This window comes from Ovis canadensis, chromosome 11, assembly GCF_042477335.2.
Source record: "Ovis canadensis isolate MfBH-ARS-UI-01 breed Bighorn chromosome 11, ARS-UI_OviCan_v2, whole genome shotgun sequence".
NCBI lineage: Eukaryota > Metazoa > Chordata > Mammalia > Artiodactyla > Bovidae > Ovis > Ovis canadensis.
In genome coordinates, this window is record NC_091255.1 from 30865053 (window position 1) to 30892171 (window position 27119).

General features: G+C 49.3%; 2 protein-coding genes and 1 long non-coding RNA gene across 9 annotated transcripts in view; 1 reads left to right on the forward strand and 2 right to left on the reverse strand.

Moving 5' to 3' along the window:
• Window positions 1-270: 270 nt before the first annotated feature.
• LIAT1 (ligand of ATE1) lies at window positions 271-3563 on the reverse strand. The gene is made up of 2 exons (XM_069542571.1): window positions 3272-3563; window positions 271-957 (listed from the first exon to the last, which is right to left on the reverse strand). The coding sequence occupies exons 1-2, from the start codon at window positions 3561-3563 to the stop codon at window positions 503-505; spliced, it is 747 nt and encodes a 248-aa protein (XP_069398672.1). The 3' UTR covers window positions 271-502.
• Window positions 3564-8293: 4730 nt separating this feature from the next.
• LOC138447355 (uncharacterized) lies at window positions 8294-16680 on the reverse strand. Of its 2 annotated transcripts, none has more exons than XR_011259802.1 (5): window positions 16397-16680; window positions 15412-15595; window positions 11083-11192; window positions 10080-10221; window positions 8294-9567 (listed from the first exon to the last, which is right to left on the reverse strand). It is a non-coding gene; the product is annotated as an uncharacterized lncRNA (long non-coding RNA). The 2 variants fall into 2 exon arrangements; XR_011259801.1 differs by having other exon boundaries at window positions 10954-11192; window positions 16397-16607.
• Window positions 16115-27119, forward strand: part of RPH3AL (rabphilin 3A like (without C2 domains)) — a 138439-nt gene continuing 127434 nt past the window's right edge. The window contains exons 1-3 of one of the 6 annotated variants that reach the window (XM_069603098.1): window positions 16145-16183; window positions 18652-18823; window positions 22083-22274. The gene's annotated coding sequence lies outside the window, so the exon portion shown is untranslated. Of the gene's footprint in view, window positions 16184-18651; window positions 18824-22082; window positions 22275-27119 lie in introns of all 6 variants that reach the window. The other 5 variants (XM_069603092.1, XM_069603090.1, XM_069603096.1 and 2 more) reach the window with 5 other exon arrangements.

Genomic DNA, 27119 nt, shown 5'->3' on the forward strand with positions numbered 1-27119 from the left:
GCAGCCAAATAAATATTTTTTAAAAATAGAATTGATACTATCTACCCACTTTCTCTTTTTTGTGTGGGTGGAAGAGACTATAGATAGCTGTGATGGGAAATTAAATAACAAAGCGATGCCAGCTTATTTGAGAAAAAAAGGACATTCGGAAGAGAATTTTGTTTATCGACCTGCTTAACACTCTTAAGGAGCTGTGGCTTTCCTGGGCCATTGAAAGACATCTTGGTGGAAGGCGAACTGAGCTCATCAACCCACCAGATACCTGCTTCCTTCAGAGGTAAGTCTGATTTCCTTTTATTTATGTATAGATATAGTTTTAACACATAGACTGGTGGGAAGGATAAATCATAAGCTTGTCTAGGTCACGGGTGGGCTTTGGCTCCAGCAGAGCAGCAGGGAAGTTGGGGTGGAGGAGCTTCGGGATAAGGTTTCCTTCTCCCATCCAAGTATTAACCAGGCCTGACCCCACTTAGCTTCCGAGATCAGATGAGATTGGGCACATTCAGGGTGGTATGGCTGTAGACATGAGGTTTCCTTCTGAGCACTGGTTAGGGCCCTCGGCCGTCAGCTGCCTGCTGCTGCCGCTGTCCTGATCCGAGAGGTAGACTGGGTCCTCGGGGGTCTCCGTGGCACCGGGGTCAGAGTGGAAGCCCTTCAGGGCCCAAATTCGGTACCGCTTCCTCCGGTTCAGCTTGTAAATGCGAATCCTTTCCTTCTCGGCCTCTGGATCGGCGAGAATGCCATCCCAGCGCAGACTTTCATTGACCTGGTTGGAAAGGGTCTCTTCTATTTCGACAAAGCGAGGGAGGCTTACAGTGGTGGAGTAGGAGAAGAGCTTGCTTTCATCCCTGTTCTGTCTGTGCTCTGGCCCCAGGCCGTGATCTTTGCTGGGACCTAACGTGTCATGGAAGGTTGGAGACAGCTTCTGAGTCTTCATGCCTTGACTCTGATGTTTATCTGCTGAGCAGATGGGCGGTGTTAGCCTCTGTGATACTTGCCCTAAGCCCGCTCAGGGGTGATGCCCAAACCACCAAAGATGAAGTGGGAGGGCACTGGAGGCCCCTCCTTTACCCTAGGGCTTAGGTGGGCAAGCCCACCAGCCCTGTACACACCCACTGCCTATAGGCTTTGGGTTGTCATGCTGGGGAGGGAGGAACCATTTACTGAGCACATACTATGAGCCAGGTCCCCTTGGGGAAAGGCTATCTGCCCTGTTTTCCAGGTGAGGAAACAGACTCCAAAAGCCTCCGTCACTTTCCAATGTCACAGAGCAGGTGGCAGAGCTTAGATCTGAACACGGGCCTGACTCCCAGCACCGGGTTCTTTCCACACAGATCACCACCTCACCTCTCCATTGCTCGCCAAGGTACTGCCCAGTTCTGGGAGCCTGTGACTTACCCCTAGTCTAGACACTTTTATGATGGAAGAAATGGAGAACAACAGAAAAACTTCCTAAATCTGACTATGGAAAGCATTCTGCCAAGCCAGGAAATACTTCTGCTGTGTGGCGTATACTGATTCTTTTGAAATATTAATAGCACTTCTGAATTATATAAAGTGCATATAAAATGCTACATGTTGTGATTCTTTCTTCAGCTCATCCTGTTTTGGGGGGAGAGAGAGGAATCTCCCTCCCCCCATCAAGAGAAGGAAGAGAGAGAGAAAAGGAGTGAAGGGGGAAAAAAAATCCTCTCTTGGCATTCCTTCCCACTTCCCCAAAACTATTTGGTGTCCCCTGCTGACAGTATGAGGTACATGCCACTGTAATTTTTAGAGTCAGAAGCTAAGCTGAAAAAGATAATAAATTTCCTAATCTGTTTGGCAGGTACACCTGGAGCTTATTGACTTAAACTCTAGAACTGTTTTCTTGCCTTTTTATGATGATTCCACCTGGAGAAGTAATTGTAATCTGCCCATTCCCCACTTCTCCTACTACAAGGGAAGGCTGCTACATCTTGGCCTCCAGCTTGCCAGGGGAGTCAGCTTTGCACAAAGATGGCCAGGGCCCAGAGACCTGAACCCAGGACTAAACTATGCTAGAGGTAAGGGGTGCTGATCCACCTCCCTGATAGTAAGAGCCCCCACAGTGGACCACACAGCTGACAAAAGAGACTTAGAGCACCCACAGACAGGTACATTCTACATCACTGTTGCACTCTTTCCACAAATGAGTGCTCAGGGCCTTTGTGGAGTCCCTAGGGAGTTCTCAGAGGAGCATGATAAGCCTGTGGGCTCTGTGGGTTTGCGGCAGCTGTTGGTGGGTGTGTTTCTGTGATGCGTCCACAGGGAAACCAGGACTGAGAATCCCACGTGTATAGTTGTATATGTATGGGGGTAGGGAGGGGTCTAGGAAGGTGAGTGTGCAGCCTGTGAATGTGTGTGCCTGCTGGCTATCTATGCTTTAGCTTTATTTGGTGATTATACTGATAGAAGGGGGTGTTGTTGAGGGTGCTGAGGATGATAAAAAGTGTGTAGCAATGCCTGGTGTGATGGTGTTTGTGTGCAGTCGAAGGTTGGCCTTGGCAGGTGAGGGAAGTGGAAGGGCTGTCTGTACAAGGTGTATACCCTGTATTATATGCACTTCCTGGGTGTCTCTGGAGGAGGGTGTGGCAACCCGCTCCAGTATTCTTGCCTGGAGAATCCTCATGGACAGAGGAGCCTGGAGGGCTCCAGTCCATCAGATCACCAAGAGTCGGACACAACTGAGCCACTCAGCACACACGGCACCCAGAGGCAGGTGCCCCTAACAAATGAGGTTGTAAGGCAAGAGCTGAAAGGCAAGAGCCTGTGTTTCTGTGTGTGCCTGAAAGAATAGGTCACTAGTGCCTCACTACCTGTGGGTGGGGGAAGTCTGTGTATGAGGATAAAGGCATCGCTGTAGGAGAGCTTGAGGGTTTTGTGGGGAAGGTAAGGATGATCAGGATTTTGAGTTTGGACTGAGGGATTAGAAAGATGAGTGTCTGTATAAAGCTAGGAGTCACTGCGGGGCTCGGAGGCTCTGTGGGGTGTTCCTGTGTGGGGTTGAAGGTCTCCATAGGTGTTGAGAACTCTCAACGCAGGATGTGGGTCTCTGTGGACATGGATGGTCTCTATGGGAAGGGCTGGCGCCTCGTCTTGCAGGGAGCCAGAGGACCTCTGATTAGTACCGACGAGTTTCTGTCTCTGGGCTGAACTGGTTCTCGAGTAGATGGGGTTCTCAGGGGTGGGGTGGGTGTCCTCGGAGAATTTCAGGTGTGGGAGCTGAGGCTGCCGCGCTAGCTGCTCCTCTTACCGTCCCCCTTGCCCGACCTCTTTGTCTTTTTCTTCTTTTTTTTCTTCTTCACCTTCCGTTTGGTCAGTTCTGAGGTGCAGCCCGCGATGGGGGGCAATCTGGAGCCCTGCGAGGCCGCCATGCAGCTCTCTCGCTCCTCCTCGTCCTCGTCGTCCTCCGACGCCCGGGCCCCACCGCTGCCGCCGTCCATCCGCCCACGGGACCGCTCACCTCCGGCAGCTGGAGACCCGCGGTCACTGAGCCCGCGGCTTCCGGCGGCGCCTTGTGCCAGAGAAGGGCCACGCGTCTCCATGGCAACTGCAGCGCCTGCGCAACCAGAGGCTGCGCCCAGGAGCCGCGGGCGGGGCGGACTGCAGATGCTCGGCTTTGTGCTTGACTTGGTCGGCGCTAAAGGGGAGATTCTAAACACTTGGGCGGACACACATCTTCCACTCCTGTGCCTTTTTAAATGCTATCTGTTATCTGCTACATTTTTATCTTCCGAATTCAATTTTGTACATCCGCCTTGGCCTTTCAACCCCCTCATGTCCAAAGAAACTCGTTTCTTTATCAGTTTCGATCTCAGTGAACGGGAACAGCTGGGCAGGCCAAAGCCATGGCTGTCTTCCTTGGCCGCACTTCTCTCCCTGTACCCCTAGCTAGGCTAGGGCTGACCACCATGCCTGGGACTTGAACTTTTGGACCTCTTTCCTGCATAGTCTCTGCTTCCAAACCCTTCCCACCCATTCTTTATCCACGCAGCGGCTAGAAAGAACTTTTAAAGACCATGGACAATTTCACTCTCTGGCTTAAAACTCTCCAGGAGGACCCTGTTGCAAGTCAGATCAAGACTGAACTTTAGTGTGGCTTACAAGATGCCATCTGTCACCTTTCCTTTCCAGGTTTATCCACCACAGTTTGTATTTCCTCAAAATGGCTGCAATAACACCTCTCATTCCTCAGGCTCATCTAGAATCTTTGCTCTGTCTCTCATCCGCTGTCAGGCTCCCTAATATATATCCCATACAGCTGTGCACACAGCGAGTACTTGGAACCTGCCCCTTGACTGTCTGCTTTTGTCCCCAGGAGCTAAGTGAAGTGTAAATGACAGAGGTCCTTTGTGCAGATGACCGCCTGCTAGTGGAGATGTCTGGGGTTTGCTTTCCAGACACCCCACCTGCTGACCCTGGTGCTGGCAGGCAGGTGCTTACAAAGACCAGTTGCCCTCCTTTTCCGAGAAAGGCTGACCTGTCTTCCCTCTCAGCTGGTCCTCTTTGCGCTGTGCTGTGCTTAGTCACTCAGTCGTGTCCAACTCTTTGTGACCCTGTAGACTGTAGCCCACCAGGCTCCTCTGTCATGGGGATTCTCCAGGCAAGAATACTGGAGTGGGTTACCATGCCCTTCTCCGGAGGATCTTCCCAACCCAGGGATCAAACCCAGGTCTCCTGCATTGATGGCAGATTCTTTACCATCTGAGCCACTAGGGAAGCCCAAGAATACTGGGAAGCCCTGGGTCCTCTTTGCCTGGATGCTTATCTGGCAGGAGACAGTGGGCACTTCTCTTCCCGATTTTCCTGAAGGTGGCATCAAGGTCATGGTGAGCCAGCCAGTCAGCGACCTCCCGCAAAGGAATACAGTTTGGGGAATAATTATAAAAACCCCTTGTGAATAGAGATGGGGCAAGTATGCTCCTGTTTAGTAGATGAGACAAACAGATGCAAAGTGACTTGCTCACCTCTCGATGCTAATTAGCCCCCAAGTTGGGCCCGAAATCCACATTCCCACTTTTACATCCAACATCTTACGGGAAAACAGTTGACTTCACAATGATGTTCACTGACCAACAGAAGAGATGATAGCATTTTCATTATTTGTTTCCGCTTCCTTGTTTGTACTTTCTCTTTGTGGTTTCTGTGGCTGTTATGAGCAGATAGGAGCTAAGGTTTCTGCCTCTCTAAGGTTCATGCTTTCCTCTTTGGCCAGTGCTGACATAGGAATGCCTGGGTAGAGCTAGCAGCGTTTTCCTTCTGACTTGTCAGCGTGGGTCCCCCCAGCTGGCTGGGCTGCTGGTTCCAGCTCTCTGCTCTTTTCTGCCCAGTTTCTCCATGCTGTTAGTTCCTTCCCCAAGGTGAACAGGCAGTGTCCACTTTTAAGCAGCGCTAGCCTGAGACTTGGGCAAGTGGGGTCTCTGCCCCGGGCCTCATGTTTCACAGGACACTGCTCTGACTCTGCCTCCACTCCACCTCCCACCTGCAGCTATATCCTTCCCCAAGGGACAGGAAGTCTATGGAATCAAGGAGTCCTGCTCACCCAGCACCTCCCATTCCTCCCTCCACAGGTGGCCTGCAGTCTGAGTACCTGGCACCTCGGAACTTCTTGCCTAAATGACCCCTACCTGCTTATAGGGCACAGTTGGGTCCCAGTCCTGGATCCATCCTCTTGAGTAGCCCTAAGTCAAAGGCAACATAGGTGAAATCAGCAGGCAGGCTGAGATGTCCAGACCTGTGCATTCAAGGGCCTTCTCAGTGCAGGATAGGAGCTAGGAGTTGGAACAGGAGGTGGAAGGCCGTGGGCTGGGTGCAGAACCTCAAAGAGCTGCAAATTCTAAATTTAAATCTGGCCTTCCAGACTGGTATGAAGGCTGCTTGTCAAGGTAAGAAGACAGTATTTCTTTTTTTTCTTTCCCGACCCAGGAGTCGAACCGGGGTCTCCTGCATCACAGGCAGATTCTTTACTGTGTGAGCCACCAGAGAAGCCCTGACTTTCTTTGATTACTTATTTTTGCCTGTGTCTTAGTTACATGTAGTCTCGTCATTGTGGAGCACGGACTTCTCTAGTTGTGTTGCGGGACTGAGAGCATGTAAGCTTAGATGCCCTGCAGTAAGTTGGATCTTAGTTTCCCCACCATGGATTCAACCTGCATCCCCTGTATTAGAAGGCAGATTCATAGCCACTGGATCACCAGGGAAGTCCTAGGAAGACAGTATTTATGTTATTTAACAGTATGTTAATTTATTTTATCACTTTTAATATTTAGCCATACGGTGTGTGGGCTTCCATCTACTTTTGCCCTGGGCTTTGCAACTGTTAAGAGCATGCTTGCTCTATTTTTCCTCCTTTTATCAGCCACTCCAACTGCTTCCTGATTTCCACCTCATTCCTCATGGTATCTTAAAAAAAGGAAAAGAAAAATCCTATAACATATTAAGTAAATCCCATTATATCCAGATGGCAGAGTACTTGGGAGCTTCTAAAATAAAATGAGGTACCTGGTTCAGGATGATTCAGGACAAAGGCCAAGAACGTGTGTGCGGAGAAGCAGCAGAGCAATGGGAAGGGGCTGCTAACCACTGCTACCCTTTCCTCACTCCCCTCCAGCTGACTCACTCACTGCCTTGCTATTTCTCCTGCACATCCAGACGTCTCAGGTCTTTGAATTCCTGCTCCCTCCCCCTGAACACTCTTGCTCTAACCATCCTGCCTTCATCCTGAAGGGTACTAGAATATGTCACCCCCAAACATGCCTCTTGACACAGGGTCTGGGTGCTTTTTGGATGTGATTGTCCGTTCCTCAAGTCTGGGCCATTTCTGCTTGTCAGTTCTTATGACAAATCCCAGGAAACTAAGATCTGCATAGGCAATTCTTTTTAAAATTTTATTTTAATTGGAGGATAATTACCTCACAAGGAAAGTTATGACCAACCTAGATAGCATATTAAAAAGCAGAGACATTACTTTGCCAACAAAGTTCCGTCTAGTCAAGGCTATCGTTTTTCCTGTGGTCATGTATGGATATGAGAGTTGGACTGTGAAGAAAGCTGAGTGCCGAAGAATCGATGCTTTTGAACTGTGGTGTTGGAGAAGACTCTTGAGAGTCCCTTGGACTGCAAGGAGATCCAACCAGTCCATCCTAAAGGAGACCAGTCCTGGGTGTTCATTGGAAGGACTGATGCTGAGGCTGAAACTCCAATACTTTGGCCACCTCATGTGAAGAGTTGACTCATTGGAAAAGACCCTGATGCTGGGAGGGATTGGGGGCAGGGGGAGAAGGGGATGACAGAGGATGAGATGGCTGGATGGCATCACTGACTCGATGCACATGAGGTTGGGTGAACTCCGGGAATTGGTGATGAACAGGGAGGCCTGGGGTGCTGCGATTCATGGGGTCGCAAAGAGTCGGACACGACTGAGCAACTGAACTGAACTGATGGTGATGGTTTCTGGCATACATCAACGTGAATCAGCCACAGTACATAGGCGTTCTGTCTACAGCCCGTTCCCCACACCGTCCGTGGTTAGGTGCTATGAAATTGAGGATGCTGAAGCCTCTCTTGGGACTTTTCTTTTTTTTGCTGCTGCTGCTATGTCACTCCAGTCGTGTCCAACCCTGTGCAACCCCATAGACGGCAGCCCACCAGGCTCCCCCGTCCCTGGGATTCTCCAGGCAAGAACACTGGAGTGGGTTGCCATTTCCTTTACTGCGCTGGGCCTTAATTGTGGCACATGGGGTCTTTGATCTTCGTTGTTGCCTGTGGTATCTTTAGTTGCAGCATGTGAACTCTTAGCTGTGGCATGTGGGATCTAGTTCCCTGACCAGGCAGGGCTGGAACGCTGGGCCCTGTGAACTGGCAGCGTGGAGTCTTAGCTACTGAACCACCAGGGAAGTCCCTCTCTTGAGACTTTAGTTTCCTTCAGAACATTCACTGATGGTGTCCACACCTTGGCCCCCAGGCTATTTCCGGAACTCAAAGATCTAAATTTCTTCCAGTATTTAGTTGTGGTTGATTTATGCCACCATCTCTATAGGAAGCCTCTCAAGGGCTTCCCTGCCTAAGCAAAGGAAGATCCTTTTGTGCATCAAGGTCCAGGCCTTGTTGGCTGCCTGCTGAACAGCTGCCCCCGTGCTCACCTCTGTGGGCTGCTATTAAACTCCAAATCCTGGAGGCCTGTTGGTTCTGAGGTGATGGGGGAGCCTCAAGATTCCAACTCCCCAGGAACATTTCTAGAAAGTGTTACAGAAAAACAAAGCTGGGTAATAGGAAGTGGTGGTAAAGACAGATTTTATTCAGTACTCCTGCAGCAGGGGAAAGAGACTTCTTTAGCCTAGAAATGAGCTTGGTTCTGATCTATACAGAGGGGACCTGGCCTCCTTAAAGGGAGAACCAGGGAGCAGGGAAGGAGAGTGGGTGAGGACTTGAGCAGAGTCAAGACAGTGAAAAATTACAAAAAAGCAGATGAGTGGTCAACCCCGAATGTTCATTGGAAGGACTGGTGCTGAAGCTCCAGTACTTTGGCCACCCGATGCAAAGAGCCAACTCACTGGAAAAAAGCCTTATGCTGGGAAAGACTGAGGGCAGGAGGAGAAGCGGGCAGCAGCGGATGAGATGACTGGATGGCATCACCGACTCAGTGGACATGAGTTTGAGCAGACTCAGGGAGATAGTGAAGGACAGGGAAGCCTGGCTTGCTGCAGTTCATGGGGTCGCAAATAGTCTGAGATGACTGAGCGACTGAACAGGATGAGTAGTCAGTGTCAGTATGATCAGGCCTTCTTAGCCTGGTGACTGGCCCTTAACCAAGATACCTACGTACAGACTGAGACACAGGGGCCCATCCTTCCTGATGGTTATATTTCAAAGGAATGGCTCCCAGGTCCTTGAGAAGACACTGCTGGCTTCCAGGAGATACACATACATCTCAAAGGCGTAGAGAGAGGGTTTACAACAAGTGTTCAAAATAAATGCTCTAAGAAAATGGAGGCAAGGCGCCTACCTGAAGGTGCTGGCTGGAACAAATGGTAAATTCCCTTGGCAGACATGGGCTTTCTCAGACAGAAACTCAAGTAGGGATGGGATGGGCTGGGTCATGGCAGGGACACCGTGGCCTTAGGCTGCTAGACGCCAGGCTAGATCATTTTTTCAGGTCTCTATGTGTGGGAGGGTGGACAAAATCATTTGTGTTGAGAGATGCAGTTCTTATAGGCCACAGTTGAGGTCTTGTTGAGAAGTAGGCTTAGAGAAACCTGATGAAAGTTTGGTCAAAGTGAAGTCGCTCAGTTGTGTCTGACTCTTTGCAACCCCATGGACTGTAGCCTACCAGGATGCTCCATCCATGGAATTTTCCAGGTGAGAGTATTGGAGTGGGTTGCCATTTCCTTCTCCAGGGGATCTTCCCATTACCATCTGAGCCACCAGGGAAGCTCTTGGTCAAAGGAAGAGCCTTTTTCAAAAGGAAGGTGGGGACTTCTCTGGTGGTCCACTGGTTAAGATTCCGTGTTTCCACTGGGGAGCTAAATTCCTGCATGCTATGCAGTGCGGCTAAAAAAAAAAAAAAAAAGAAAGTGGAAGTCAGGGAGGTCATCTTTGCAGTTTGAGAGTTTGGGAAGCCAAGAGTGAGGGTTCCTGGGTCTTCCACCTCATTAAGGTAGTCAGAGGGTGCCAGCCAATGTGGTCTTGGATCACTAAGGACACTCAGAAATCCTGGGCTCTTGGCCACCTAACTTATCCATACAGATGCCCCCCCCCCATTTCAAGTCTTCTGAAAGTGTCATAGGAAACATACAGAAGCAGCGATGGCTTTTTAAACCAAAAGAAACATCACCCGCCTTGAAGTAAGAAGAGAGCTTGAGCTTTAATCACTGATTTGTGTCAGTGTGTCTCTGGGCACATAAATGAACACACCTATAACCTGAAGACAGGAATACTGTGCCACAGATTATTATATCAATCAGTGGTGCTTGCAAATATATACGCCTTTTATTCATAAAGTCTTGCTTTAGCAAGTAGTCCCACCTGTGCGAGTAAATCCATATAAGCCAATATCTATTTACCTTTTCATCTTGAGACTTAGTAGAAAAGGGGCATGTCTTCTTCACACACAAGCACATAGACTGCTGATTCTTTTACTTCTTCTTTTTTTTTTTGGCTGCACCACAGGGCATGTTCCTCTACCAGGGATCAAACCCATGCGCCCTGTTGGAAGCGCAGAGCCTTAACCACTGAGCCATCAGGGAAGTCCCTCTCTTTACTTCCTGATGTGTGTGCATGTGTGCTCAGCTGTGTCTGACTCTCTGAGACCCCCATGGACTGTAACCCCTCGGGCTCCCCCGTTCATGAAATTCTCCAGGCAAGAATACTGGAGTGGTTGCCATTTCCTCCTACAGAGGCTCTTCTTGACTTGGGAATCGAACTCAAATTTCCTGCATTGCAGGCAGACTCTCTACCTGCTGAGCCATCAGGGAAGCCCTACTTCTTAATGGTGCCTCAGAATTTAAAGATCTGAGACTGGCAGTAATTGACCAGCCGTAATCCACATCCTGGGACCCTTCTCACGCCAGTCCCAACCTCCGACTCTGAGCTCATTTTCTTCTCTGCCTCCCCACTCACCACTCCCCGCCTTTCAACACCCCCTTTCTTGCCTTCCCTGTGCCTTCTACCTGCAGTGTCCTTCCCCATCTGGCCCGTCTGGCCACCTCCTCCTCTTCTGAGTCTCTGGACAAGGGTTTCCTCTGAGAAGCCCCATCTGAGCCCTGCCACACATGTAGTTCATGTAGAAATGTAGTGCATTTCTTTCGTATCTGGTGCAGCCACGGGGGTTGGGTAGCATAATGGCTCTGCTACTAGCTGGCTGTATGACTTGGGCAAATCCCTTAAAGTGCTCCTAGCAGTAAATTGGAGATAAATAATGTTCTATTTCCATGGCACCTGTCTCCCGTGAAGTCACTACACAGTAGGCAGCAGGTCACAGCTTGCACACCATTGTCCAGAGATGATTTCTTTACGTTTCTGTTTTTCCCACTGAACTATGAGGTTCTTGAAGACCAGGCATTTTACCCATTTTCCTCAAGTAGCAGACTTCAATGCCCTTCCAAGTCACATGCCTGCTGTGGTCTCAGGAACACCAAGCCTTTTTGGCAGCACATGGCAGGGGTGGAACAAAGCAGCTAAAAGAAAATTTGGGAAAGAACTCTTAATATCTATGATGTCAGTTGGGGCTCCCCCAAGCCTGGAAATCAAAGCAGGACCCATCTGTAATAGGAAACACTTACTCTTCTAAGGCTCCTTGCCTTGGGGCCTATCCTTCCTATTCTGCACCCTTAATAACTCAATACTTGGACTTCCCCGGCTGTTCAGTGGTTAAGAATTCACCTGTGAATGCAGGGGACACAGGTTCGATCCTTGGTCCTGCAAGATTCCACATGTTGTGGGGCAACTAAACCCACGTGCTGAAGCCCATACCCCCTAAAGTCTGTGCTCCACAACAAGAGAACCCACCGCAACGAGAAGCCTGTGCATGGCAGTGGAGACGAGCACAGACAAAAATTAATTAATAAAAGAAAACCTTAAACAACTCGATACTTTGAGTTGTCCACTAAAATCAACTCCACAAAGAAGTGTCAGAAAGATAAGTAGGCTTCAATGAGGACTTTTTAGGGGAGCTAACCATTTTTTCTTCTGCAATGTCTAATCTGCCATTAATCCCATTCAGTGTATTTTTCATCTCAGACATTGTAGTTTTTATGTCTAGAAGTTCAACTTGGGTAATTTTTTTTAGCTTCCATATCTATACCTAAACTTTCCTCTAGCTTCTTGAACTTACAGAATATGGTCTTCATAACTGTTTCAATGCCTTTGCCTACTAATTCTGCCGTCTGTGTCATGCCTGAGTCAGTTTCAATTAATTGAGTTTGATCTTCACTATGAGTTGCATTTTCCAGCTTTTTTGTGTGCCTAGTCATTTTTTCTTGGATGCCAGATATTGTGAATTTTACCTTGTTGGGTACAGGATATTTTTTAATTCCTATAAATGTTTTTGAAATTTGTTGTGGCAGTCAACTTGCTTGGAAAGAGCTTGATCCTTTCTAATCTTGAATTTAAGCTTGCTTAAGCGGGACCAGAACTGGATTTCTGGATCCAGTCTAAGGTGAATTTTTTTCTAGTATCAAAGTAAGGCCTTTCTTAGTATTCTTTTTTTTTTTTTAAATGTGGACCATTTTTAAAGGGTTTATTGAATTTGATACAATATTGCTTCTGTTCTATGTTTTGGTTTTTTGGCCATGAGACATGTGGGATCTTAGCTCCCAAACCAGGGATCGAACCCACACTCTCTGAATGGGAACGTGAAATCTTAACCACTGGACCGTCAGGGAAGTCCCTTTCTTAGTAGTCTAACTAGTAGCCCCTGAACTGTGATGTTTTCCACTTTGGCTGCTGAAAACAGACATTATTCGAGCCCTGCGTGAGCACCAGGGGCTGTTCCCACTGATCCTTTCGGGTGGTTCATCCCCCGCCCCCCAACCTTCATATCATTTTCTCATACACCTGTGCTGAGCGGTACTCACTAAATACTTGAGGAGCATTTTCTGTAGATCTCTAGGTTTCTCTCTCTCTCTGCATCTCTTTCCTCTCTAGTCCTCTGCCCTGAGAACTCTTAACTGGTTTCATTTCCCAGCATCCAGCTCTGTTCCATTCAGCTAGTCTTCTCCTTCTTGAACCACAGTCTGGAAACTCTCCAGCAGCGAGCCGAGCAGTGCAGGGATCACCTTGCTGTTCCCTCTCTCAGGGGTCACTTTCCTTTGTTGCCTGATGTTCCAAAGTCTTGAGTGTTGGTGTCTTATATGTTTGATCTGATATTTTCGTGGCTTCAGGCAAGAAGCCGACTCTGGTCCCTGTTACCCCATCTTGAATGAAGCAGAAGTCTGCATAAAAACATTCTTTTTTGATTGTGTAATGAATTTGTTCAGCAAATTTAACCTGATGATGTTGAACCAGGAAACAGCCTTGTGTTTTCTTGAGGGTGGAAGGAGGAGAGCTGTCTCCTCTCCCTCCCTCATCTTTTTCCTGCTTTGATCTCCTCTAGATGAGGCCGTCTGAGGGCTTCTCCAGGAGGTCCTGTGTGATACAGTCTCTTGCTTCCCTCTTCGGTCCTGCCTCCAGAGCAACATCCTGCACCCTCTGACAGCCGGGTTGCCTTGCCCCACCGGCCACTTTCTTGGAGAGGAACTTCTTCAAGACAGAACGCAGCTCTCTTCCACAGTTTCTTCTTGGCCTTTAGAAAACTCCCCTGACCAATGACATAGGGTTAACTGGCCCAAATGTCAGCAGAGCCATGGTCAAGTGACCCTGTTCTCGGTTCATGCCAGCCCCCAAACTCCAGGAGGCGAGTCAGCTCCCTTAAACTTCTTCTCCACCATTCTCTGCTCCTGGAGCCACGGAGACGCTCAGCCAGCATCCTCCTGGGCACCCCTACAGGCCCTCGATTTCTTGAAGGGGTTTCCTGTTTTGGTTGTCCTGTCACCTGTGAATCCATTTGAAGAAAGAGAAGACAGGAGCTTACTTGGACCAAGGTGAAAAGAGAGAGGAGAGGAGGCCATTCTGAATTTGGCTATGGAGATGCTGGGGGTGGGGTGCTCTTTCCCAGCTATGAGAAGAGGCGCTGGTCAAAAGGAAGGGCCTCATCAACAGAGTCTGGCCGTGACATTGGAGAAGAGGCCGTACTGCAGCTCCGGCTGGTCACGGGTGGTGTGTACCTGTGTATGTTGGCATGTACACATGCAGGGAAGTGTGTGTCCCCCTGCAGTGAACATGATGGAGCCCACCACCAAGAGGATGAGGTTATGGTGGAGGATGCGGGAGGGGGGAGGAATGGGTCGGGCCCAGTGTACTGCTTTGCGGGCCAAAGGAATAAACGCGGGCCAGGAGAGGAGGAAATGGCTTTTTAAGTGAGCTGGGAGGCTGTGCCTGCGCTCCCACGTGAGCTACCCCCGGGGCATGGGGCACAGCCAGACAAATGGTGTTTGTTACAGTCACTGGGACGGGGTGGGAAGACCTGGGGAAACAACAGTTAAGTGAGACGAGTGTGAATCCCCAGTTTGGCCAGAGCCTGGCACAGAGCAGAGGACAAGGAGTGCTTTGCTGAGAGCTCTGACACTGAGGGAAGGAAGGCTGGGAGGGTGCCCAATTTGTCTGAACCCCAGAGAGGTACAGCTTGGGCCAGGAAGAGATGTTACAGGGCGGCCACTTCAGGTCAGTGTAGAAATCTTTTTCCCTTGGCCAGCAGTCCAAAGAGAGCTTAGGTCATCCCAGAGATGATGAGGGCTCTCTCCCAGGCCGCGTAAGGAGTGGTGTGAGTGACTCTTGCCTGGAGGGGGCCTGTGGGGCATGGGTCGGTGGGCTAGAGCCTATAGAGTCCCTACATCCTCGCGGTTTTAGTGTTAGCGAGGTGATGGTGGTGGTGAAATATTGGAAGTGTTAGTCACTCAGTCATGTCCGACTTCTTGCGACCCCGTGGACTGTAGCCTGTCAGGCTCCTCTATCCATGGACTTCTCCAGGTAAGAATACTGAAGTGGGTAGCCATTCACTTCTCCAGGGGGTCCTCAGGGAGCTCTTCGAGTGAGCCAGGCCTACCATCAGGGGCTTCCCTTGCATGATCTTCAATCCTCACAATGGGACTGTCATCTTCCTTTTACACAAAAAGAAACTGGAGGTTTAGGAGGACTACCTTGGTGGTCCAGTGGCTAAGACTGAGTTCCCAATGCAAGGAGCCTGGGTTTGATCCCTGACCAGGGAACTAGATTTCGCATGCCACAGCTAACAGTCCTGCATAGTGTCATAAAGATCCCACGTGCCACAATTAAGACCTGGAGCAGCCTAAATAAATATATAAAAATTTAAAAAATAAAGAGGGCTTCCCTGGTGGCTCAGTGATAAAGAATCCACCTGCCAATGCTGGAGACATGGGTTCAATCCCTGGTCTGGGAGGATCCCACGTTGCTTAGCTAAGCAATTACTGAACCCACGGGCCACAACAACTGAGGCTCGCGCCCCAGAGCCCATGCTCTGCAACAAGAGAAGCCATGGCAATGACAAGCCCTCACGCTGCAGCTGGAGAGTAACCCCGGCTCTCCACAACTAGAGAAAAGGCCGAGCAGCAACAAAGACCTAAGCACAGCCAATAAATAAATAAAACTATTTCAAAAAAACAAAAGAAATTGAGGCTTAGCCACTAGCTGCATTGGCTGTATAAATTTAAAAGAAGTAAAATGAAATTAAAAAGTCCATCCTCTGTGACCGGCAGGAGGAGACAGCATGGCCAGATGACATTCCCATAGTGGCTGAAAGTTTACTGGACAGTGCTAGCTTAGAGAGATTTTCTCACTTACCCAAGATCACCTCTCCCATGGGCACCATCCAGAACCCAAAGAGAGGTCTGACTCAGCTACTGGTGGGGACTGCTGTGTGAGTCCAGAAACCAGGACTTCCAGATTTGGTCATCACTCGGCTACCAGTTCTGCAGTTATCTCAGGAAATCAGTTCATAAACAGTTTTTCTGGTCGAACCGTATTCCTGGTAGAGAATGAAGAATAACACGGCTTTTAACACTGTTCTCCACCGCTTCTCACTCTCACCCCACCTGCGTAGGAAGCCATGCACGGGGGGCTCCGCGGGGGTGGAAGTGGAGAACGTGGCAGCCGTGACACAATGCTGATGGGTTTGTGGCTGTTTCCTTTAATGACGGTGGCAGGTTGCCTCAGCCTGTCCTTTGTCCATCGGTGGAGCGTTCATTCATTCAACAAATACACGATGAGCCACAGCAGGTGTCGGGTGCTGTTTCAGGCCCCCAGAGGTCATACCTGCCTTCCTTTTGCCTCGTGGTTAGAATGGATCTTTGCAGGGGTTTGGGGACTTGGAGCTGCTTAGGAAACAGACAATGATGTTTGTTTCTCAGAAGCAGCAAAGGGCCGTCGAGATGGGTTCCACGGCGAGCACAGCCATCCAGAGGGGCCCTGGCCTAAGCGGTGATCTCAGGCGGGTCCTCCCGCCCGCGGCCTCGGGTCCCGGGCCGGGGCGGGGCGGGGCGGGCCAGGGGCCGGGTTCCCGCGGCCGCCGCCAGAGGGCAGCCGGGGAGCGCGCCGGAGGCCGGCCGGACCCCGGGTAAGTCTGGCTCCCCGGGGGCCGCCCCTCTTTCGGGGCCCGGTCTGGGAGCGCCGGGGCGTGTGTGTGTCTCGGTGGCGGGGACCGCGGGGGACCACAGGGGCGCGCGGGGCGGCCCCGGAGCGGCAGGCGGGCCCCGGGAGCTGTGGCGCGCGGGCCAGGGGCGCGTGCAGGGCCCGAGCCGCGCTGCTTCCCACCCTCCCTCCCGCCTACCTGGCCCGGAGCCCAGGGCTGGTCTCGAGCGGCCCGGGTCAGCGCCTGGGCCCGGCCCGGTCCCCGGAGCGCCTGGTGCTCGGCGACCTGGCCACAGCCTGCCTGGGGCCCTCGGGGGTCCCGTCAGCGCCCGCGCTCGTGGGTGGGTGGGGGCGCCGGGCGGGGCGGGGCGGCCGAGCTCCGGGGAGCGAGCGAGAGGGCGGTCGAAGGCGGCGGCCGACGGCAGGCGGCGCTGGGGCTAGCGCTCCGGGCGAGTCAACAAGTGCCGTGTTTACCGAGCGCCTGCGGGACGCGCACGTGGGCGGGAGGGGCCCCGGGGTCGCCGGCACCTCCCGACCTAGCGGGGACGACGCGCACCACCCCTCTGTGCTCGGCCTCGCCTTTGGTGAGGGTCCCACGCTCCCGATGATGGGCGTGGGCACCTGGGTGGGCCTGGGCCCTGACCATTGGCACTTTCACCCTCGGTTAGGTGGTCAGGAGTGGGAATCTGATGGCATTTGGTGCCCAGGAGGGCGGGATGGAGGTAGCTGTCACTGGCCAGACAAGATTTCTCACCCTGCGCACCTTTCAGCCTGAAAATCCTGTCCAGGGTTTTTTTCCGGTCTCCCCAAAACCCTGCTCCCAGCAGTTGGGCCCATCTCTGATTTTCTCAGGGTTAAGGTTTGGAGGAAGTGTAGAAATCCATCCGGGGGGCCTCCCTGCCTTCAGGATGAAGGCTCTGTACTCACAGGGATGCCCTGTGACACCTGTGCTGTGAGGTAGAAGCCCCCTTTCATGGGCTGCAGCCAGGGATCTGCTGGGAAGTCTGGAATTTTGTCCCCTGCCTGCTGCTCAGAAGGCTGAGAACCTGATTATCCCGCGTGTGCCGTCTGTGACACCCACACCCCTGGAGGTGGCCCTGGGGAGAGGTGTGAGGTGGAAATGCCTCCTTTGTGAGTTCAGGGGCCCAGGGGGTGAGCGGGTCTGGGGGAACTCTTGATCCCCAGCGTTTGGAGGTCTGGGACTTCAGAGTGTCCCTGGACGCCTGGTAGGAACTTTGGGGGGGCCAGGGCTGCAGTCCAGTCTCTGCCTCTCAACATGCCCGCCCCTCAACACACCTGGAGAGACTGTGGCTGTCTGCACGTGCCCCTCCATCCTCCTGCTTCTGACACCCACTTGGCCTCCCATCTCTTGTTGGGGGGAGGGAGGGAACAGAAGCACCAGAGCCGTAAGCTTGGTTTCTCTTTCTCTCACTGCTGCATTTTCCCGACAAGCGCTCTGCACCTGCTGCCTGCCTCTTGGCGCTACGCCTCCCCTCTTAATCCTGCTGCCCAGCTGCCGGCCCCACCACGTTGCTAAAGCTGCTTCCTTGGAAGCCAGCTTGTTTCCAAACACTGATTTCTTTTTCCCTCTCGGCCTGATCCCGCTGCCGTTGCTTCTGCCCGGGAGGCGGGTTGCTGTGCGCACGTGCCCTGTCTGCAGCCTTCTCTGCTGTCATTTCTCTCCTGGTTTTGTTCGTCTTTCTCCATCATTCCTTCTCCTCTTCTGAGGCCCCTTCCCTCTTTGCTGGGATGTTTTGAGAGGCCCATGTTTATCTTCTCAGAGAACTCGCTTTGGAAGCTGTCAGGGAATTCCCCTCACCCCCAGATTCTAGTCCTTGGCCTAGCTCCTGGAATGCCCAATGACACCTGCAGATCACCGTGTCCTCCTGACTCCCCAGCAGTGGGTTTCCTGCCCCTCTGTCATACCCTCTTTTCCCTGAAGTGCCTTGCCTCTCCTGCTCTCTTGTACCCAGGCTTCTGCTCCAGGCCTCGAAAGTCTCAGGCCAGAGTTCAGAGGCCCCTTTGGCTGATCTGATGCCAGAATCGTTTCCAGCTCCCACAGTCCATCTGGCATGTCACCTGTAGCCTGATTCCTCCTGGATGACTGCTGCCTTACCCTGTCTGCATTCTCCCCTGGGAAATCTTCAGAGGTTTCCGGCCTCCTGCACAGAGATCAGCTCTTTCACCTCCTGTGGTTCCCAGTCATGTGGCTTCACCGCCGCAAACCAATTTCCAGTCCCCAGACTGCTTCCCTCCCTACCATGGTCAGCCCTCTCCGCCTTAGTCTGGAGGACGCAGCTCAGAAGCTGTTTTCCTGGGAAAGCTTTGCCTCTCTCAACCCCACCGGGGTCTCCTCTCCTGGCCTTCCCACTCCACCATGCCCACGAGACCCCAGCTGTCTGTCTGCTGATCACAGGTCCCTTTGTGTCCCTGAAGCCTGTTGCCTTCCTCCAGGATCCCCAGGACCGTGTACCCAGTTGACTCAATAAAGGAATTCCTCCCCTTAATCTCCAAGGACATCTCCGGCCATCCTTCAGTTGTTGTTTACTCGCTATATTGTGTCCAACTTCTTTGCGACCCCAAGGACTGTAGCCTGCCAGGCTCCTTTGTCCATGGGATTTTCCAGGTAAGAATATTGGAGCAGGTTGTCATTTCTTTCTCCAGGGATGGAACCCGAGTCTCCTGCATTGCAGGTGGATTCTTTACCACTGAGCCACTGATTCAAATCCCGCCTCTCTCCTGGACTGTTCGAGTCTTCTGGATTCCCACTGGCCTGCATTCTCGCTGGTCTTACAGATGGATTCATTACAGTTTGTGCCACCCCATTTAACACTTTGTTTTCTGCTATTAGCCTCCAGTTGTATCGTGGGTGTAGGAGATGCTTTTCCAGTGCTTATTCATAGCAGCTGTTTGTTGAGTGGTCAGTATGTACCAGACGTGTGCTGATCTTTCCAAGAGATTCCTCGAGTGTGTAATCTGTGCGACCCCCAGAGGTATAGGCGCTAGGATTCTGGTTTTCATTCTGCCCATGAGGACGCAAACCCAGTGAGGTCCAGGGACTGGCCCAAACCACACACTTGAGGGTAGGCAGAACAGAGGTTAGAACTCAAGTCTGACTTGCAAGACTGTTTGATACTGGGGTTTGCTGTTTATCTAGGAAAGCATACGCTTCACGCCAGGGAGCACCTGGCCCAGGACATCCTGATGGTGTGGTTAGCTGGTTGCTTGGGACTTTGCTGGACCCCAGGAAAGGACTTTGTAATAGAACAGAAGCCTAATGGTGGGACCAGTGCCTAAAGGAGGCTGTGACAACTGCCCCCAGAGGCCTTTGAAACAGACTGTGTGTATGTTTGTGAATGTGTGTCTTGTCTGTGTGTCTCAGGTAAGAGTTGTGGAACACAAAACCCCAAGGAGCCCTCAGGTCATTTCTGTTCCTTCGGAGGCCTTTAAGTGCTTTTTTTATTCGGTAAACAGAAATCAACCCCACCCCCAACAGAACCACCTTCAACAAAGTTTCCTTAGGAGCTGTCCTTCCCTTTCCTCCACAGGTCACTGTCATATGAAAATGAGTTCCTGATGTGAAATACAGTTGCCATGGCAACCAGTAATGGGAGGCCCCGAGTCTCTTGCTCCTAGGTCTCTGTGCCGTATGCTTCTAGGGGCTTTTTCCAACGTTGTCGTCTAAAATTATGAAATATTCCACTTGACTCTCCTTTTGCGTGGACATTTAGAACATTTTTTTTTTTTCAAACAGTGATTTCTGGGCACCTTTAATGGCCCAGCAGCTTGTCACCAGGCTGCTTGACACACCATTAAGAGTGACCCCCAGATGGTGCCTCTGGTTTAGGTCACAGTTTGAATGAAATTTAGTGCCTTGTGGGTAAAAGGACAGTGACTGTGGCCTGCACGCATCCTTGATGGCTGGAGAGGCAGAGGGAAACAGCATGGTCTGGAGGGCTTATTAGAGCAGTTTTTTGTTTTTTGTTTTTTTGTTTCTGGATTGTGCCTCGCGCAGCATGCAGGATCTTAGTTCCCTGACCAGGGATAGAACTCATGCCCCCTGCATGGGGAATTTAGAGTCCTAACCCCTCTACCGCCAGGGGATTAGTGAGGGCTTTTGGTACAACTCCATTCCAGTTGGAGGTGGTGAGACTGTTTGTCTTTAGTTAGTGTCTCCTCTTATGTAAGAGCTGCTCAGCTATCCTGGCAGGGGGTCATCCAGATTAGGGTACCTTGGGGTGCCAAGAAAGACAGGGTACCTTTGACTGTAATCATAGCTATTACCTTTGATGGGCGCTTATTTTGTGCAGACCTTGTTTCTTTATTTGATCTTCAACCAGATAAAGTACTATTGTTTCCCCCATTGTACAGGTAAGAAAAATGCACAGGGAGGTTAAGTGCTTGCCCAAGGGAGCACAGCAAGTAGGTGACAGAGCTGGGCTTTAGTACTAGGAAGCCTGACACCTGTGGCCAAACCTCTTCACTCGGTGCCACATTGATGGCGGACAGACTGCGTTTAAAGAAGGAAACGGTGAATTGGAGAGGCAGAGCACGTTGGCTTTCTCAAGATTTGATTTAAAGCAGTCGTTTTCAACTTCTTAGGTCTCGTGAGAGGCAGAAGGCTGCAGTGAAAAGTCATGTTCTAGAACGTTCACAGCAGCTCTATTTGTAATTGCCACAAAACTGGCAATCACCCGGTGTCCATAGGCAGTAGCGTGGACAAATAGAACACTGAATAGACGATAGACGCTGTACCACAGAACAGTCTGCAGCCACACAAAACAACACGGAAGAGTCACGCAGACACTGTTGAGCAAAGGCCCCAAACAGAAAAAGAGCACAGCCCGTAGGTAGGATCCCATTTACACCATGTGCAAAGAAGGCAGGGTGGCTATAAGGTTTGGAAGTCAGGCTGGTAGTTCCCAGGGGCACAGGAAGGCTTAGAGGCTGGTGATGTGCTGCTTCTGTGTCTGGGTGTTGGTCACATACTGTTCATCTTTTCGAGATTCACCAATTTGTTGTGTGTACTTGTGTGTTTGCGTGTGTCTATGATACTTTAATAAAATTTACCAAAACAGAAAAAGGCAGCAGTGACCCTCAACCCAAGACAGGAATACTGACGTTCCAGTCCCTCCTAGGGGCCACACCCTTGACACTGGACCTGGAATCTTGGATTTCTTTTGAGAGGTGGGAGGTGATACGAGGATGGGCACCCAGGTTCTGGGGAAGTGGGAGCAGGACCAGGGCCCACTCTGGCTTTCTCCTGTCCCCCTCTCTTTCACTGGGTTTGGGGAGAGCTTGCTAAGCTAGGAGGTGGCTCGCTGGGTTCTTGCCAAGTTCATGAAGTGGCCTGGCGGTAAGGGAAGTGAAGTGAATCCCCTGCTGGCCAGGGTCTGTCGTTTGGCCTGGAGAAAGAGCAGAATCTGGCTGGTGCTGCAGTCCTCTGCACGGACATCCTCACTGCTCCAACAGCCACGCGCTGCTTGCAGAACATCAGCATTTCAAGGACTGCGCCAGCCTGGAAAGTGAGCGGCATTCACTGGGCAATGAGCTCCTCCTTCCACATGGCAGTTATATGCTGCTAAAAATACTGGAGCACCTTATGTAAGACCGCAGTCACGGAGGTAGGACCTTATGTAAAAGCACTTCGTCTATCGTGGACAATGAATCAGTCAGGTGTTGTGGTGACCGTGGTGGGGGTCATCACGGAGTTGGTGGTTGGCTTGCCTGGTGAGGAGGGTGAACGACTGTCAATACCCATGCCTGCCTGACTCACTCCTGCCTGACTCACTCAGCTGCACTCGCACCTAATTTATGTGTTGATGCTTTTTTTTTTTTAAACATCTTGACACATTTTCATCTTTGGGCTTGGCCCATCCAAGAAGAAGGGGAAGAGAGCAACAGAGGATGAGATGGTTGGATAACATCACTGACTGAATGGACATAAGTTTGAGCAAACTCTGGGAGAATAGTGAAGAACAAGGAAGGCTGGTGGACTGCAGTCCATGAAATCGCAAAGAGTCAGACACGACTTAGTGGCCAAACAACAACATCCAAGTGGCTGAGCTGATACCAGGGTTTGTACAGTTTCTTCTTGCTCAGCCCTTATCCGCTTTCATTTACTGGTAGAGCATCCTTTGATTCACAGAAGCTTGGAAGGGCCTCTTCCCTGTTTGAGAGTCCTCTCCACGAGAAGCCAGGAAGGTGGCCTTTGGCTTCTGTGCTGCCAATGACCGCGGCAGCCCATCTCATGGTTGGGTGGTGATTTGAATAGTTAAAGATCAGTGGAGCAAAATCAAGTGCAGAATGTGCCAGGTAGGCTGAAACACTGAGCTAAAACTGACAAGACATTTCACGGGGATCCGGTTTTTAAAACCTTGGGATCTAAGGCTTGGGCAGCAATTAGGCAGGCCCTGCTAGAGTGAAACAGCATCTGCCCTACATCACAGGGATTTTCCTTCTCAGGATCTGCCCTAAAGGAAGCCTGGTGTGTGTGCACAGGTGGAAAGTTCTAGGATGGCCTTGGTGGCGGTTTGCAGTCTGAGGTGGAAAACTGTACACGTTTAAACGTTTGCTGGTGGTGGAATAGCTTCAGCTACATCAGCTCACATTTTCACACCTGGGAGTCTTATGCAGCTTTGAGAAAGAATTAGTGGGGTCTTCCTATAACAATAATGATGAATCTCTAAGATTATAAGGTGAAGAAAGTGAATTTCAAAGTGATAAGCACATTATGATGCCTCTTATAGAAATGTTTTCACATAGTCGGCTGTACTTTCTATGAATACAAATCGTGATGGCACAGCAGGTAAGGAATCTGGAGACACAGGAGATATGAGTTCCATCCCTGGGAGGGGAAGATTCCCCTGGAGGAGGAAATGGCAACCCACTCTGGTATTCTTGCCTGGAAAATTCCATGGACAGAGAAGCCTGGTGGGCTCTACAGTCCATGGGGGTCACAAAGGGTCAAACTTGACTGAGCATACACAAGTATCACAAGTAAATATATATAACATATACCTACATGTAAAAGCATATTAAAAGGTCTAGAAAAAGGCACTCCAAACTTACAATAGCTATTATCCACAGGGAAGGGCACCAGCATTTGGGGGGTGTGTGTGTGTGTGTGTGTGTGTGTGTGTGTGTGTGTTGGGGGGGATGATCAAAGAGAAATATCACCTTCTCTGTGAAATTTAAACTTTTAAAAATAATTTCATTGATGTATAATTTATATACCCGAAGTCATTCATTTTAAGTATACAATCTGTTTTAAATTTTTTAAAGGAAAAGTAACTATATGATTAAAAATTAATGTCTAATTTACCCCCTCTTCCTGATCTAAGACGTCTTCATTCGTCCCTGAGTCCTGGGTGGACTGTGACACAAAGTTCACTGTTTGGTGTTTCGCATTTTGTGGCAGCTCATAGAGAAATTCTTCCCTCTTTTGAGTTGAGATCTGCCTCTTTGTCATTCTGGGTCTGGGTCTGTCTCTTTGGAGCCATCTCAAATAAATCTTCCCTTTTCCATTGCTGTTCAGTTGCTAAGTCGTGTCTGACTCTTTGGAACCCCATGGACTGCAGCACACAAGGCTTCCCTGTCCTTCACCATCTCCCAGACCTTAGTCAAACTCATGTTCATTGAGTCAGTGATGCCATGCAACCATCTCGTCCCCTGTCGCCCCCTTCCCCTTTTGCCCTCAATCTTTCCCTGCATCAGGGTCTTTTCCAATGAGTCAGCTCTTCGCATCAGGTAACCAGAGTATTGGAGCTTCAACCATTTTCCACGGGGCAGTTTTCACTGGTGCAAGATTCTCATCATGCCTGCCTCCTCTGGGGAGGACTTGCCTCTGTTTGGGGTTCCTGGTGATCACACCCTAGGATGTGCAGGACACCTGGCTCACCAACCGTCCTCCTAACATTTTGCAGAACTAGACCCTCTGTCTCGGATACTGCTTGACCACGATGTGACACTTTTTAAAAACAACAGGCATTTTGTTGAGTCTTAGAAGGAATTCATATTCATTATAGAAAATTTAGAAAACATACAAAAGTACAAAGAAGAATATGAACATCTGTGATTCCCAGCCTTGAGAGATAAACATGTTTAATGTTTAAAAATTGAGATCATTCTGTATCAGTGATTTTCTAACCTATATTTTATTTAACATTTACTTACCCATATGAATAGTGACTGTCATCTATGTAACACATTTTCTTCTCAATCCAGTGTTTGTTTATCTATTGTTACTATTAAACATAGATAAGTTTCTGATGTTTATTGTGGACTGAATGTTTGTGTTCTTCTGAAATGCATATGTTGAGGCCCTAATTCCAATGTGATAGTATAGGGGATGGGGTGTTTGCGAGGTATTTAGGGTTAGATAAGGCCATGAGGGTGGGGCCCTCATGATGGAATTAGTGCCCTCATAAGAAGAGATGGCCAAGAGCTCTCTCTTTCTCTCTCTGTCCTGACACATGTCCTGAGGAAAGGCCACATGGACACATAGCAGGAAGGCAGCTGTCTCTAGGCCAGGAAGAGAACCCTCACCAGAAACTGAATTGCCTGGCACCTTGACCTTGAACTGTGAGAAATAAAGGTCTGTTCTGTAAGCTGCCCCGTTTATGATATTTTGTTTTCGTAGCCCCAGCAGATTGATGCACGTGGTTAGTCCTTTTATGATTTCTTCCCTTGCGTTTGGATTTGAAATGTCTCCCCCACCCCAAGCTCAGATAAATATTCACCTATATTTTCTTCTAGTTCTTTATGTCAGCTTTTCCATTTAGCTCTCTCTTTTACGTTCAACTCTAATTCTACCAAAATTTATTTTGGTTTAGGTATAAAAGCCTGATTTTATTTCTTCTCAAATTGTGTACCAGTTCTTTTGGTTCAGTTGCTTTTCCTACCACTTGCATTTGAAATTTAAACTTAAGGGACTTCCTTGGTGGTCCAGTGGTTAAGACTCCATGCTTTCAATGCAGAGGGCATGGGTTCAATCCCTAGTCAGGGAACTAAGATCCCACATGCTGTGTGACACTGCTAAAAAAAAATTTTTTTTAATTTCTTTGGACTATTCAGTTGACCCTTGAACATGTGTTTGAACTCCGTGGGTCTGCTTATTCATGGATTTTTTTTCACTAAAGAAGTACTATCATACTACATAACCCATGGTTGGTTCAATCTGTGGATGCAGAACCATGGATATCAAGAGCTGACTGTAAAGTGATATGGCAATTTTCAGAAGCATAGGGGTTGATGCCCCTGACACCACCCTCCACTATATTCAAGGTCAACTGTACATTATAACCCTGTTATTCAAAATTCAAAAAGGCAAACATGAGAGTCTCCCTCCCCTCTTTCCCCTTAGCCTCCCAGGTCCAATAACCTGTGTTACTAGGTTAATAGACTTTGGTCTTGGTTGCTAGATTTCCTTCCTCCTTCCCCCAACTGACTCTAAATGTTACCTTTATTATTGTGCACAAAATATGAACTAGGTTTTCTCTTTTTTCATTAACTGACCTCTTTTTCTTCCGCTATCATGGGTTTTTTTTTTGGGGGGGGGGTGTGCCTCATGGCATGTAGGATCTTAGTTGCCAGACCAAGAATTGAACTTGCACCCCTTGCATTGGAAACTCAGAGTGCTAACCACTGCACCACCAGGGAAGTCCCACTATCACATTTTTCAAATTATGACTTTACATAGTTAGCCCCTGGTAGTGCAGATTCTTTCTCAACATTTCCTTGATTATATTTGCACATTTATTCATTCTTTTCTATGAAATTTATAATCATTTGATTGCTCTTCTGCACATACCATTAGAATCTAATTTAGAATGATATTAAATTTATGAAATAATAATGATAGTTTTCCTCTCTAGAAATATAGTCTGTCCCATATTGATTGATATCTTCCTGTCCTCTCTGTTTTTATAGCACTCACTAAAGTTTCATAGATTTTTTATGAGGGTTGTGAACATTTCTTGTTAAGTTTGTCCTAGGAGTTGTATGTTTCTTGTTGCTAGGGAAATATGATCATTCCCCCCCACCCCAGTCTTTAACTGGAAATTATTGGACTATAAGAAAATATTTGATTGAAAAACCATTGTGAAATAGATCTATATGCATATAAAACATATATGTACAGTTTAAAGAATAATAAAGCAGACAGCTTTCCAGGTGGCTCAGTGGTAAAGAGTCTGCCTGCCAATTCGTGAGCCGTGGGTTTGATCCCTGGGTCAGGAAGATCTCCTGGAGAAGGAAATGGCAACTCACTCCAGTATTCTAGCCTGGGAAATCCCATGGACACAGGAGCCTGGTGGACTGCAGTCCATGGGGTCGCAAGGAGTCAACAACAACAATAAAGCAGGCATGTGCCCAGCTAATGGAAGAAACAGTTATTAACAGCCCTTTGGAAATTGCTTTTATGCCTTTCTTCACATGTGACCTCCACTCTCCTCATCCCCAGGGGATACACTAACCTGAATTCTCTCTTATCATTATTAGCTTGCTATTCTCTATTACTTTCCCATGTAGGTTTATGTCTTTAAACAATATGTTTCTAAAGTTTGTATGCTTTTCACCTTTTATAAATGGAATCATGCTGCATTCCATTTTTTAATTGATCCGTGTGTGTGTTCTTGAGGTTCATGCTGTTATGAGCAGCTACGGTTCATTCCTTTTTCTTTTCTTTTAACTGCTGCTGTAAAGTGATCCAGTTTTTATCCCCCTCCACTTATTGATGGACATTTGCGTTGTCTCCACTTTTCCTTGCTGTTAGCACGATTCTTTTCAGTGTGTTTCTCTAGGATGTATAGAGCAGAATCACAAGGTCGCAGGCTGTTTGTTATCTTCTTTCTTGCTTCTCTCTCCGGCCCTGGACCAGAGGGCATGTTGCTCTACATCCTCATCATATTTGGTATCATCCA